The sequence below is a fragment of the Dromiciops gliroides genome, chromosome 6 (assembly GCF_019393635.1).
Source record: "Dromiciops gliroides isolate mDroGli1 chromosome 6, mDroGli1.pri, whole genome shotgun sequence".
Taxonomy (NCBI): domain Eukaryota; kingdom Metazoa; phylum Chordata; class Mammalia; order Microbiotheria; family Microbiotheriidae; genus Dromiciops; species Dromiciops gliroides.
The window spans coordinates 8,775,989-8,790,145 of record NC_057866.1 but is presented as its reverse complement, the minus strand read 5'-3'; the positions used below and the strand labels follow the sequence as shown (position 1 = coordinate 8,790,145).

At 43.7% G+C, this 14,157-nt stretch overlaps 1 protein-coding gene across 1 annotated transcript; it reads right to left on the bottom strand.

Moving 5' to 3' along the window:
* Positions 1 to 1,630: 1,630 nt before the first annotated feature.
* LOC122731785 (60S ribosomal protein L28-like) lies at positions 1,631 to 9,296 on the bottom strand. Its single transcript, XM_043972060.1, has 3 exons — positions 9,267 to 9,296; positions 9,081 to 9,159; positions 1,631 to 1,998 (listed from the first exon to the last, which is right to left on the bottom strand). The coding sequence occupies exons 1-3, from the start codon at positions 9,294 to 9,296 to the stop codon at positions 1,631 to 1,633; spliced, it is 477 nt and encodes a 158-aa protein (XP_043827995.1).
* Between the last annotated feature and the right edge of the window lie 4,861 nt (positions 9,297 to 14,157).

Below are 14,157 nucleotides of genomic sequence, written 5' to 3'. Positions count from 1 at the left end.
TAAATAGTTACCATTATTATCCTCAGATGGAGATCAAGTGACTTGCTGGTCACTAGTGAGTATGTAAGGTCAAATTTGAACTTAGGTCTTCCTGACTCCAGGCCTGTGCTTTATCCACTGTGTCACCTGGGTGTTATTCTTGGGCTATGATGTTTCAGATGGAAGAGCCAAAATCTGCCTCTCACCCTTGTTGAGTGGGTTGACAGGATGTTTCCCTGTCTCCTGGGCTTGCTCTCCAATGGGAAGTTGTAGTCATTTTTTTTTCTTCCACTTTCAGGCATCATCAGATGGGGTGAGATCATTCTCTTGATACCTGAAGTACTTTGAGCTCTTTCAGTTAGAGTCACACGGTGGCCATTTCTTCTCTGTGACTCCCTCAGCATTTGTTTGTCATTTCTGAGCTGGAAGGATGGATTTCTGGAGGATTCTTCTTCCTCAAAGCCCCTTAGCTTGATAAGTCTTAGCACCATGTTGCCTTAGGGTGATTAATTTCAGTTATTATTTTTTTATTCCCATCATCCTTTGGGAATCTTATTCCCACAAAGGTGGGAATGCAGACTATGGCTTGGAGTCACATTTGTTGTCTTTCTGGCTTCTTCATTTGCTACTCAGGCAGGCCCAAACCTCCCACATTTTTTTAGGATGGGGAATGACTGTTTTCTATATGAAGCCTCCCTCCCTTTGCTTTTCCATATCTACCAAAAGGCCTCTGAAGATCGTCAGCTTTTGCTACTATCCCCTTAGCAAATGAACTTTCAATACACACAAATCCTAATGTAAGCAGAGGGAGAAATAAATGAAGGTAGTCGAAGTTCTGAGGGCTGAATTGGAACCTCCCAGAACACAACATAGACACCGAAATTGGGGGAAGGCAATGAGCAGGGACGACTGGGACCGTTTCGTTTGTTTCAAGATGAGCAGGTGGTGTCCCGTGGTGATGATGGTGGGCAGTGATAGCAGGCAGGTTACAGAGATGCTCCAGCAGGGCAGGCGCTTTGGATAGAGACTAAAATGGAGGTGTCTAGAGATCTCCTCCATGTGCTGTTCCCCACCCAGTCCAGTGGCTGAGAAGAGGTGTGTGACTGAAACAGACGGGAGCTGAGATTACTCAGGGGACATATTGTAGATATAATTGTTTCTCTGTTTCTGTCTGCAGACGGCAGAGATTCACTCGCAAAGTACTCTGTTCCTCTAAGTTATTAATTCCTGATTTTAATACAAAGTTATGACTAGTCATAACTGCTGTTATCTGCATTATTCTTAAGTACAGAGGGGGTTGCAATGGAGGAGTTTGGGGAGTAGCTTGTAGTTCACAGAACAAAACAAGATAGAGGTTTGAATCCCAGTCTAAATAGCTAGAGTTCCTTGTATGAGTCATAATCATGAGTGAATCTAATGGTTTTGATTTTTTGGGGGGTTAACTCTTATGAGTGCTTCAATGGCTGAAGAAACTAACCATGTGACTCAGGACCAACCCTTGGCTATTAAGTCACGAATCAACAAATTTGGGTTAAAGGGGCAGGCTTCACCAGCAAAGTTCTCTCTCTCTCTCTCTCTCTCTCTCTCTCTCTCTCTCTCTCTCTTTTGGTTGGGCAATTTGACTTTATTAGCCAAAGGCAGGTCTGACACCCTAAGTGCTCTTGGGTGGGCGGGTTTGATTCTTCTTCACCACCACTGGCTTCTGGCTCCACAGGATGGCACTGGCCTGGTGCAAAACAGCCATGTGGAGATCTTTCTGGTATTTGTTCTTGTGAATCATGTGCCAGACGCTGTTGAGAGTGCCCTGGGCATTTTCGTTGATGGTGGTCCTCACACAGGAAGTGGCAGGCTTCCTCTGACCTGACCACCACTTCAGCATCACCATGATGCCCTTGCCATCTGTGGCCGGCTCCATGCCCACTGTCTTCCAGTGGATCAGCCTATTGTAGCGGAAGGAATTTGGGGCCTTGTTCACTCTCTTTTGTTCCTTCCTAAGCAACTCAAACAATTCCTGCTTTCCTTCAGGGAGGGCAAGAGTATTGGACCCTGGACCCAAGAAAAGTCACAACCCAGGGAATTGGCTGTAGGGAGAAGTTGAGAAAGAATCCATCCTTCCTGAATTGTAAAGATGGGGAGACAGAGGAACAGTAGCTCTTATTTTTGGTTTCCTGTTATGCAATCAATCTCGCCAGACATATCACCTGCCAACATTTACTTAGTAATATAGCTATGTATGATTTATACAACAACATTGTAAAAGCAAAAATCTTTGAAAGTCTTTAGAACTCTGATCAACTCAATGAGCAACCATAATTCCAAAGAACCAATGAAGAATTCTACCCACTTCTCCAAAGGGGTGAGGGACTAAATACCCACAAAGAGACACACATTTTGGGACATGGCCAATGTGAGAATTGCTTTCACTTGACTACATTTGTTACAAGAGTGTCCTTTTCCTTTTCTTTCCCTTTCCATTGGTTTTTGTTGTTCAGTTACTTCAGTCATATCTGACTTTTCCTGACTCCATTTGGAGTTTTCCTGGCAAAGATCCTGATGTGGTTTGCCATCTCCTCCTCTAGCTCATTTTACAGATGAGGAAATCAAGGCAAACTGGACTAAGTGACGTAGGGAAAAACAGGGGTGCCCTAAATTGCTTGAGCTCCCAGTTATCCAGGTAACCAGAAGACTGAATGAGAACAGATCAGCAATCATTGCAGTGGTCAGGACCCTCTGAAGCAGCTCCAGCTCATATCAGCTTATCTACAGACTCTCCCCTTGCCTATTTTTTTTTTTGCTTGAGTCTTGAACTGTCAGATTGTGAATGGCATGCGAAGCTCAAGTGTTTGTTATCAGCACCAGTGGTGAATTCCTAACAGTACAGGTATCTTGCTTACCGGTAATAAACAAGGCCATTAATCTTAACCATATCCCCATAAACTTTAACTTGGCTATTTAAATATCCCCTTCCTCAAATAATGCAAGGGTCTCTCTTGAGATTTCTCCATGCATTGCATGCCACCTGGATGAGGAGAATAAAATAGGTATTTGTCTAGATAACTGTGCTTCACTAATTTTGTGGGTGACAGGTTTCTTTTCCTAACAGTGACTTGCCCAGGGTCACATAGCTAGTAAGTGTCTGAGGTCAGGTTTTGAACTCAGGAAGATGAGTATTCCTGACTCCAGGTCTGTATGCCATCAACTGCACCACCTGGCCACCTTAAGTCTAGACAGTTAACCAAACAATAAACCAAGCCCTGATTTGCAACTATTTTTTTTAATCATAAAAGCATTTTATTATTTCCCGGTTATGTGTAAAGATAGTTTTCAACATTTGTTTTCATAAGATTTTTAGTTCCAAATTTTTCTCCTGCCCTCCCTTCGCTCCCCCTTCCCCAAAACAGAAAGCAATCTGATAATGTAGGTTATACTTGTACAATCACATTAAACATATTTTTGCTTTAGTCGTGTTGTGAAAGAAGAATCAGAACAAAAGGGAAAAACCTCAAAAAAACAAAAACAAAAGTAGAAACAGTATGGTTCAATCTGCATTCAGAATCCATAGTTTTTTCTAGATGTGGAGAGAATTTTCCATCATGAGTGCTTTGGAATTGTCTTGGATCATTGTATTGCTGAAAAGAGTTGAGTCTATCACCAATTGATCATCACACAATGTTGCTGTTACTGTGTACATTGTTCTCCTGGTTCTGCTCACTTCATTCAGCATCAGTTCATGTAAGTCTTTCCAGGTTTTTCTGAAGTCTGCCTGCTCATCGTTTCTTACAGCACAACAGTATTCCATTACATTCATATACCACACCTTGTTCAGCCATTACCCAATTGATGGGCATTCCCTCAATTTCCAATGCTTTACCACCACAAAGAGAGCTGCTATAAATATTTTTGTACATATGGGTCCTTTTCACTTTTTTATGATCTCTTTGAGAAAAGACCTAATAGTGATATTGCTGGATCAAAGGGTATGCACAGATTTATAGCCTTTTGGGCATAGTTCCAAACTGCTCTCCAGAATAGTTGGATCAGTTCACAACTCCACCAACAATGCATTAGTGTTCCAATTTTTCCACAGCTTCTCCAACACTCATTATTTTCCTTTTTTGTCATATTAGCCAATCTGATAAGTGTGAGGTAGTGGTTGTTTTAATTTGCATTTCTCTACTGATTTGTAGTTCTTGCTACAAGTGTAAATGCTCCCCCTGAACATCTAACAATCTGCTCTCTAAAGAGTTGGAGTGGTCCCAGTCCACTTTTAGGTCGACAACTTCAACGGTCAAAGAGGAAAGCATTGTTGTGGTTAACCTTTTTTTGGAGTGGCCAAAAAGCTTCAGGGACCTCCTCCAACATCCTATCTCATCTCTTTGGGTTTGGCATTGGCAGCTCTTCAGGATTTGGCTCTACAATCTGGTTCTCTGGGTATTATCTTCCAGTCTACATGTCAGTGACTACCCAGGCTGCTCTCCTTCCTCATCTCCCCCCTTAGAATCCCCAGCTTCATCCAAATCTCCATTCGAAGACCCCCTCCCCCAGGAAGCCTTTCCTAATTCTAAGTGCTGGTGCCCTTCCCCTGGAAATGAATTCGTATATGTAGCTGGAAGTACAGATCTCTGTTGTATTTAATTTTCTTCCTTTTCCCTGGATTATGTACAGTTTTTTAAAAATAGATAATAAATTCAACATGTTAGTTCCCAAACTTTTTGCTTGTCTGTGCCTTCCTTCTGTGTCTGAACCTTCTGTTCCCTTCTGTGCATTTAAAAAATGTTTCATTGACATGCTGTACTTTCCTTTGTCTCTCTCCCCCCCATTGCCCGCTCCCACTCACTCCCACTTCTTCATTCCTCTCTGGGCTCCATTCTTGACTCTCTGGACCTCTTTCTCCACTAAGTCCCAGCATCCTCTCAACCTAGAAGATCCTTCAGCCCATGGCCCCTTCTTCTGATAGGTCAGTTCCTCCTAGAACCTTCTCCCCCTCACCTTCATCTTTCTCCCAAGCATTCTCTTCCCCCATTAGAATGCAAGTTTCTTGCGGGTGTCTGGTCCTATGGATCAGAAGAAAGGCTTATTGACTTGGTTTGACTATTCCCTTCCTCCCTGCCAAAACCAACCCCACAATGATAAAAAAATAAACCTAGTCAAGCAAAACAAATCCATGTATTGACCTGTTTAGAAAAAGGACATTTGTCAGGGGCAGCTAGGTGGCTCAGTGGATAAAGCACTGGCCTTAGATTCAGGAGGACCTGAGTTCAAATCCAGCCTCAGACACTTGACACTAGCTGTGTGTCCTTGGGCAAGTCACTTAACCCTCATTGCTCCACAAAAAATGGACATTTGTCCTTGGCTGAGCCTCTAATTCATGGCTCCTCTGTCAGGAGGTGGGAAGCAGACATCACTGTCTGTCCTTTGGACTCATGGTTTAGTTATTGCCTTGATCATGGTATCTAAATCTTTCAAAGTTGTTTCTCTTTACAATGTTCTAGTCATCCATCTTATACATTTCTCTCCTCCTCACTTTATTCTCCATCAGTTCATATGAATTGTCCTTGGTTTCTCTGGATCCATCTCTTCTTCCTTTCTTATCGTGCCATTCTATTCATGCATCATCATTTGTTCAGTCATTTCCCAGTTGATGGGCATCTCATTTGTTTTGGGTTCTCTGGTACAACAAAAAGAGCTGCTATGAATATCTTTGTGCGTATGGGTCCTTTCCCCCTTTCTTTTATCTCTTTGATGTATAAACCTAGTAGTAGTATTGCTGGGTCAATGAGTATTCACAATTTAGTGACTTTTGAGGTATAGTTCCATATTCCTTCACAAAATCATAGGATCCACTCACAGCTCCACCAATGGTGCATTAGTGTGCCACCCATCCCCTCTAACGATTGTCATTTTTTCATTTTTGCTTTCTCTTTGTATCTGCACCCTTTGATGCAGGTTACAGATCGAGGTGCACCTTACACTTGGCATATAGCCAGCTCTTCATAAATGTTTGTGGGTTGTCATCTTTGTCGATCTGACAAGTGTGAGGTGGAGTCTCAGAGTTGCTTCAATTTTTAGTTCCTTCGTGATTAATGATTTGGAGCATTTTTCATATTGTTGATACCTTATCTTTCTTCTTTGAAAACCACCCATTTTTATCCTTTGACAATTTGTCTATGGTGAATGACTCATTCTTAAATATTTTCATAAGTTCCTTATATATTTGGATATTAGACCTTTAACAGAAAAGTTTGTTGCAAACACCTTTTCCCAGCTGGTTCCCTTTTAACTTTCTCTCAATTGCCGTTGTTTATGGGGGGTGGGGGGAAACCCAAGCCTCTTCAATTCTATGTAATCAGGTTTGTCTATTTTATTTCCTATGATCCTCTCCATATCTTTTTTGGCCAACAACTCTTCTGCTGTTCATAGCTGAGAAGGATATTTCCCTCCCTGGTTCTGTAGTGCAGGGCTCTACATTACATTTTCAAATAAATTTTTATCCTATTTAATAATGTAAAAGCTGTTTTTAGCTCACTGGCTGCACAAAAATAGGTACGGGGCCAGATTTGGCCCTTGGGCCATAGTTTGCCAACCACTGCTCTAATGTGTTTATAATGTGTTTTATATCTAACTCCTGTGTGCATTTGGAATTTATTGTGGTAGATGGTTAGAGATGCTATTCTAAACTTAATTTCTGCCAGACTGCATTCTGGTTTTTCCTGCTGTTTTTGTCCTACTCCAGAATTTGTAGTCTTCGGGTTTATCGAACACAATGCTACAAGGATCGATTGTGTCTGGTTCTTGTGCACCTCATCTGTTTGAAAAACTTTTTTATATTTAACAGCATCAGAGAGTTTTGTTTTTGTTTTTGGGGTTTTTTTTTTTTGGTGAGGCAATTGGGGTTAAGTGACTTGCCCAGGGTCACACAGCTGATAAGTGTCAAGTGTCTGAGGCTGGATTTGAACTCAAGTCCTCCTGAATCCAGGGCTGGTGCTCTATCCACTGCGCCATCTAGCTGCCCTGAGAGTTTTGATAATGACTAAATGGTAGTAAAGTTTGAGTTCTTGTGATATTAAGACCTTCCTTCCCACACTTTTTTGATTTTCCCTGAGATACTAAGTGTGAGATCCTGAATTAGTAATAACTGACATTTATAGAGCACTTCAAGGTTTACAAACTGGAGAAGGAAATGGCAACTCCAGTATCTTTGCCAAGAAACCCCCATGGACAGTATGGTTCACTGGGTCACAAAGAATCAGACACAACTGAATGACTGAACAACAACAACAAAAAAGGTTTATAAATGCCTCATTTGATCTTCACAACTCCTCTGGAAGGTAGGTATGATTATGGTCCCCATTTTCCAGTTAAAGAAGCAGGCAGATAGAGATTAGGTGACTTGACTGGCCTGTCAGAGGCCAGATTTGAATTCAGGGGTTACTGACTCCAGGTAACAACAACACCTAACACTTATATATCACTTACTATGTCCTAGGTACTATGCTAAACACTGCAGTTATTATTTCACTTGATTGTCACAATTCTACAAGCTAGGTGTTATTATTAGCCCCATTTTGCAGATGAAGAAACCAAGTCAGAGGTTAAGTGACTTGCCTAGGGTCACATAGCTAGTATCTGAAGCTGAATTTGAACTCAGGTACTTCTGGCTCCAGGTCTGTCGGTCTATCTTCTGTGACATAGCTGCCTCTGACTTTTTGTTTCTTCAGATAAATTTTGTTATTATTTTTTCTAGTTCCACAAAGTAACCAAGAATAATGGTATGGAAACGCAGAGAGGATAGTATCCAGAGAGAGAGGATAGTCAATAATACCAACTGCAACAGAGAGGTCAGGAAGAATGTTTGTTGTTCGATCAATTCAGTCGCATCTGACTTTTCATGATCCCATTTGGGAGTTTTCTTGGCAGAGATCCTAGACTGATTTGCCATTTCCTTCTCCAGCTCATTTTATAGATGAAGAAACTGAGGCAAACCAGGGGAAGTCACTTGCCCAGGATCACACAGCTAGTGTCAGGCTGGATTTGAACTCAGGTTTTTCTCACTCTGGATCTGGAGCTCTATCCACCCAACCATCTGACTGGCCCAAGAAGCATGAGGACTGATTAAAGTCCACTAGATTTTGCAATGAAGCGATCGTTGGTGACTTTTGAGAGAGAAGTGTCAAGTGAGAAGTGGGAATCAAAAGTCCAAAGTGAAGAGAAGATCCTGCATTTCTACCTTCATGCTGTTTATGTCCAAAGGTACTGAAGTCATCCTCTTTCCCTGTACACCTACCCTTCTCCCTAATTCCCCAGCACCCAACAACCTAGGCTTGGATTGCATCTTTGGCTCTCCCTTCTCCCTTGCCTCTAGGTGGCACAGGGTTTGGAAGCAAGAAGATCTGGATTCAAATCCTGCCTCTGACAGTGTCTGTGTGTGTGTGTGTGTGTGTGTGTGTGTGTGTGTGTGTGTGTGTGTATGTGATCCTTCTGGATCTGAGGACCACAGCCTCCCATTCACCAGGTCTGCTTTCCTCCCAATGTCTTTTGTGTCCCAAGCTGTTAACCCACCCCGGGTGGACTTCACCCAAGGGCCAGGCTTCCTCATTTTAGCTCAGCTGTAAGCCCTCAGCTCATTTCACCTGTCCTATTATCACAGCCATCTATCAGGCCTTCCTGTTCCCAGGCTTTCCCCACTCTGATCTCCCTCCCACCACTGCCGGAATAATCCTCCTATGAGCAGATCACTCCTCCACCTAAAAGGCCACTGAACTAAAAACATTTGGGGCTCCCCACTGCCTTTCCCTGGCATTCAAGGCTCTCTGCAATTGGGCTCCAAGCTATCTCATGTCACACTAATCCCAGAATCTTGGAATTTCACTCAATTAATCAGTAAACACAGATGAAGTCAGGCACTGCGCTAGGGGCAGATGATGCAGAGACAAGAATGGAACAATCTCTGCTCTCAAGGAAACAGCCTGCACACATGGAAATGCACAGGAAATCTCTAGGGAGCAAATGCAAAGTAGTTTCATTCAGGGATAAGACACACCGGCTGCTCATCTAACATTGGGTCCCAACCACTCCTGAAAGGCATCTCTAGGGGAAAATACCTGGCAAGGAGACATCCCGGGTGTGCTGGAGGACCTCTGGGAAGGAGGAGCCCACCAGCCCATGAGGAAGGCCATCCCACTGATGGAGAGCCAGCTCTCATGAGGAAGCTTTTCCCCCTTCAGGAGGCTGTGGTTCAAGCCAAAGAAACGACTCCTGTTTTCTGTTCTCATCCAGCCCCCTCTCACTTCCAGGCCTTTGGTCAGGCCATTCTCCATACTCATAATGGACTACCACGTCCAGCCAGCATGGTCTCTGTTTTCAGGAAGCCTTCTCTTGAGGTAGCTAACTGCCATGGCAGATAGAGCACAGGACATGGAAAGAGAAAGACCTGAGTTCAAATGCGGCTTTAGAAACTTACTAGCACCGGGGGCGGCTAGGTGGCGCAATGGATAAAGCACCGGCCCTGGATTCAGGAGTACCTGAGTTCAAATCCGGCCTCAGACACTTGACACTTACTAGCTGTGTGACCCTGGGCAAGTCACTTAACCCCCATTGCCCTGCAAAAAAAAAAAAGAAAGAAACTTACTAGCAGGAGCAGTTAGGTGGCCCAGTGGATAAAGCACCAGCCCTGGATTCAGGAGGACCTGAGTTCAAATCCAGGCCTCAGATGCTTGACACTTACTAAGTGTGTTACCCTGGGCAAGTCACTTAACCCTCATTGCCCTACAAAAAAAAGAAACTTACTAGCCGTGTGTCCAGAGCCAAGTTGTTAAACAAGTCTCAGTTTCCTTTTTTGTAAAATAGGGATAAGAATAGTACCTACCTCACTGAGCTGTATTGACGACTGAGTGGGGGGAAAAAGCACTTTGCAGATCTTAAAATGATATAGAAATACTAGCAATTATTAGTAATGGTTTTTTAGCTGTTATTCTCTGACTTCCCGACTGCAAGTGATGTCTTCCTCCTCAAATTCCTCTGCCTGGATGCTTTCTTTATATCGACATCACTATTCCTTGTTTCATGGTTGCTTGTGTATTTGTCCTTCTTCCTGACAGCCCCCACCCACACTCAAATTAGACTATAAACTTCTCGGAAGCAGGAGTTTTTGTCATATCTAATTAAAGGAGAGACTGCTGAACTTGTAGTCAGGGAGACCTGGATTCACATCCCACCCCAGACTCTTACTAGCTGTGTGACCTCGAATTCAATGTGTGTGCCTCAGCTTCTTCATCTGAAAAATAAGGGGATTGAATGCTTCCATCTTTAAGTCTGATCCTGATAGCTTTTTTTGACTGGTGTGTAAATTAGTGAGTAAGTGAGGCAGGTGTATGAAGTTGCCAGCCTCATTCTCTCTTCCAGACTCATCAGAATCCAGGGGCAGGACAAAAGTCAGTATGACTGGTGATGGCCCCAGATGCAGTGGATGACATATTTTTCTTGTTGTTTTTGTTGGGTTAAGTGACTTGCCCAAGGTCACACAGCTAGTAAGTGTCATGTATCTGGGGCCAGATTTGAACTCAGGTCCTCCTGAATCCAGGGCCGGTGCTTTATCCACTGCACCACCTAGCTGCCTAGATGACATCTTTAATGACTGAATAAGCTCTAAGTACACCACATCACTAGTTTCAGCCGCCAGATTATCCTCACTCATCCCACTAGGGGAAGTTACCCTCCACCTGGTTTAGCCCATCACCACTCTATGTAAGGTCATCCCTTGAAAGGATGGTGGTATTAGGATGGGGTGCATGAGGTGTTCAGATGTGAGGACTTGCCGAGCCCTTTTCAGAGCTGCTCATCCACCTTTGGTGTCCACCCATCACTCGGTTCTCACCAGTGGCTCAAAGAAACTGTAGCACATGCAGTGGCCACATCTCAGTAAAACCATCTCTGAAAATGGGCTAAACATTGGGATCCCCAGTTAATTACACACAGGGTTCTAGGGTTAAATCTGAGAGGTTGTGACATCTACACTATTATGAGTAATCCCCCACCAGTGTGTTCTCCATTAGCAATTAACTCATTGAACTCCATTAAGTTTTAGAAAAGGGATTTACTGAGAAGGCAAAGCAAGTACAATTGGTACAAAATGTCTCTCCTCCCCATTTCCCTGACAATCAGGGTATAATCCTACAGAGTACAAAACCATAGGGAAAAAATAGACTTTGAATGAAATAGAAGGCTTCTAAGTGTTCTTGATGAAAATACCAGAGCTACAGAAAAACTTTGAAGTACAAAAACAAGAGTCAAGAAAAACATAAAAAGACAAACATGATCAAGCAATGAGAAGAGACTAAATAAGGATACACTGTTTATATTCTAATATGAGGAGATGATACATATACCCCTTTATAACTCTAGCATCATTAGGGGTTATAAAGGAAGGCTAATTACCAGAGGGCCTGGGCATGATCTTGTTATGTTTTAATTATATTAAAAGAAAAATGGAAAGGGGTGGGGGGAAGTAAAATACACTATGGAGGGGGGAAAGAGAGGAAGAATGGGGAAAATTATCTCACATAATTAGTGCAAGGAGAAGTCTACAACCAGGAGGAAGGGGTGGGAGAAGTGTGTGACACTTGAACTTCACTTTCATCTGAACTGGTCAAAGGAGGGAAAAATATACACAGTTGGGTACAGAAATACACTTCACTCATCAGAGAAATATGGAGAAAGGGAAGGAGGAGGGCAACAAGAGAGAAGGTAGATTAAGGGAGGGCAGCTAGATATCACAGTGGATAGAGTGCTGGGCCTGAAGTCAGAAAGATTTCTCTTCATGAGTTCAAATCTGGCCTCAGACACATATTAGCTGTATGACCCTGGATAAGTCACTTAACCCTATTTGCCTCAGTTTTCTTCCCTGTAAAATGAGCTGGAAAAGGAAATGGCGGGGGCAGGTAGGTGGCTCAGTGGATAAAGCACCAGCCCTGGATTCAGGACAACCTGAGTTCAAATCCAGCCTCAGACACGTGACACTTACTAGCTGTGTGACCCTGGGCAAGTCACTTAACCCTCATTGCCCTACCAAAAAAAAAAAAAGATAAAGGGCCAGGAGGCTTTGGACTTTTTCCTAAGTGTCCCTAAGAGTCCCATGCCACTGGAACAAATCTGCATCAGAAGTCAAGGACAGAAAATAAGAAAATCAGATTCAAGATGGTGGGCAGAGCCCAGAAGGAAATATACACCACAGTTAAGGCTCCAGCAGAAGGACTTACAGGAGCTGGGAATTACCTTCATGCTCTGAGGGCTCGATAAGATTAAGCCCAATTTCCCCTAGACTCTGTGTGTATTAGTATCACAAGCATCACAGATTGATGAGGGATGTTTCATAACACCTTAGTTAATATCCCTTTCTCAGGACAGCTAGGTGTGGCAGTGGATAGAGCACTGGCCCTGGAGTCAGGAGTACCTGAATTCAAATCTGGCCTCAGACACTTAACACTTACTAGCTTTGTGACCCTGGGCAAGTCACTTAACCCCAATTGCCTCACTAAAAAAAAAAAAAAAATCTCCCTTTCGAAAAGCAAATTAAGTCTGGTTGACTAACTGATATCAACAGACAAGCATGGCAGGGAGAGCTCAACTGGATGGTACAGTGGCTAGAACACTGGGCCTGGAGTCAGGAAGACATGAGTTCAAATATAGTCTCAGACACTTATTAGCTATATGACTGTGGGCAAGTCACCTAATCTCTATTTACCTCAGTTTCTTCAACTGAAAAATGGGGGTAGCAATAGCACCTACCTTGCAAGGTTGTTATGAGGATCTAATGAGCTAATATTTGTAAAGCATGTGGTACATAGTAGGTACTACATGAATGCTTATTTTCTTCCTGTTCTATTCCCCGTTGCATTAGAAAGATAATCCAAGGGCCTCAAGAGGAGATTTAGCTACTGTGCTCTTGAGATCCGATTTACCAAAGCTAGAGTAGAGAAAGTTCTGATTCTGTGCTCTATGTACTGGGGGGGGGGGAGATGAGTGGGTATGGGTGTGTGGGTGTGCGGGTGGGTGGGTGTGTAGGGGGTGGGTGTACAGGTGTGTTCACTTTCCTCCCTCCCTCCAATTCTACCTGGAAGTCTGCAGAGGCTTGGACTTTTCCAAGGTCAGCAGCTCATAAGTGGCAAAGTCAGGCTCCAGACCCAGCTGCCCTGATTCCTATTGATGCCCTTGGGAGGACACCTTTCTCTTTGCCTTTCCAGATGAGCCCTGAGCTGTGCATCTCCACCCATGTCTTCCATTTGCACCGTGTTTCCCTTTTCCCTGTCCTAATGCTTTTCATCTCATCCCCCTTATCCCACTAACACCATCTTCCTGGGGAGGTGGGGGTAGCGCTGAAGTTCTTCAGGCTTGTCCGTTTGTCTCCTGTCCTTGAGAGACAGTGACTAGTTGCCTTGGAGGACTCTCGGCACCGGGGCTCCCAGGGTCCTGGTGCCCCCTTCGCCAGGTTGCCCCAGACTGTCCAGAGCCCCTCCCTGCTCTCCTACTCATCAGATGCTGGGTTGGCACAAGACTTAACTTAGTTATCTAGACAACTCTCCAAACTCCACGTGGCAGAGAAGGTGCTGATCTGTGTTGGGAGAGAGAGTTTCCTCACCTGGAAGTTCCTACATCCATGGAAAAAGCAGCATCAATGCCACATTCCTCAGATTCAGAGATCAGGGATCAGCCAGTTCCTGTAGAGGCCACAAGGTGGTGCTCAGATCACATCACCATCTGTTCTGCCCTTCTCCATGAACTCAGATATTTAGGACTTGAACAGCAATTGGCCTGATGTGGAAGGCAGAGGTAGTGGGGTTTCTAAGCCCTGGGGCCCTTTGGGTTCCCTGAGAGGGGACAAAAGGAAGGGTGGCCAGAGAGAGTTCCAGACCCCAGGGGTCCTAGTGGGTGTCAGCACCTCAGTGAGACTGAGGCTAGCTATCAGGGGATGAACATGGTAAGGCCCTATTGTAGCTAGAAGATCATTCATTCATTCATTCAATAAGCAGTTACTGTGTACACCTACTATGTGCCAGGCCCTGGACTTCTGAAGACAAAATGAAAACAGTCCATGTGCTAAGATGTTGAGAATAGAATTTCAGGGGAAACAACATAAACACAAATAAACACAAAATGTATAAAAAAAATAATTTGTATGTGTGT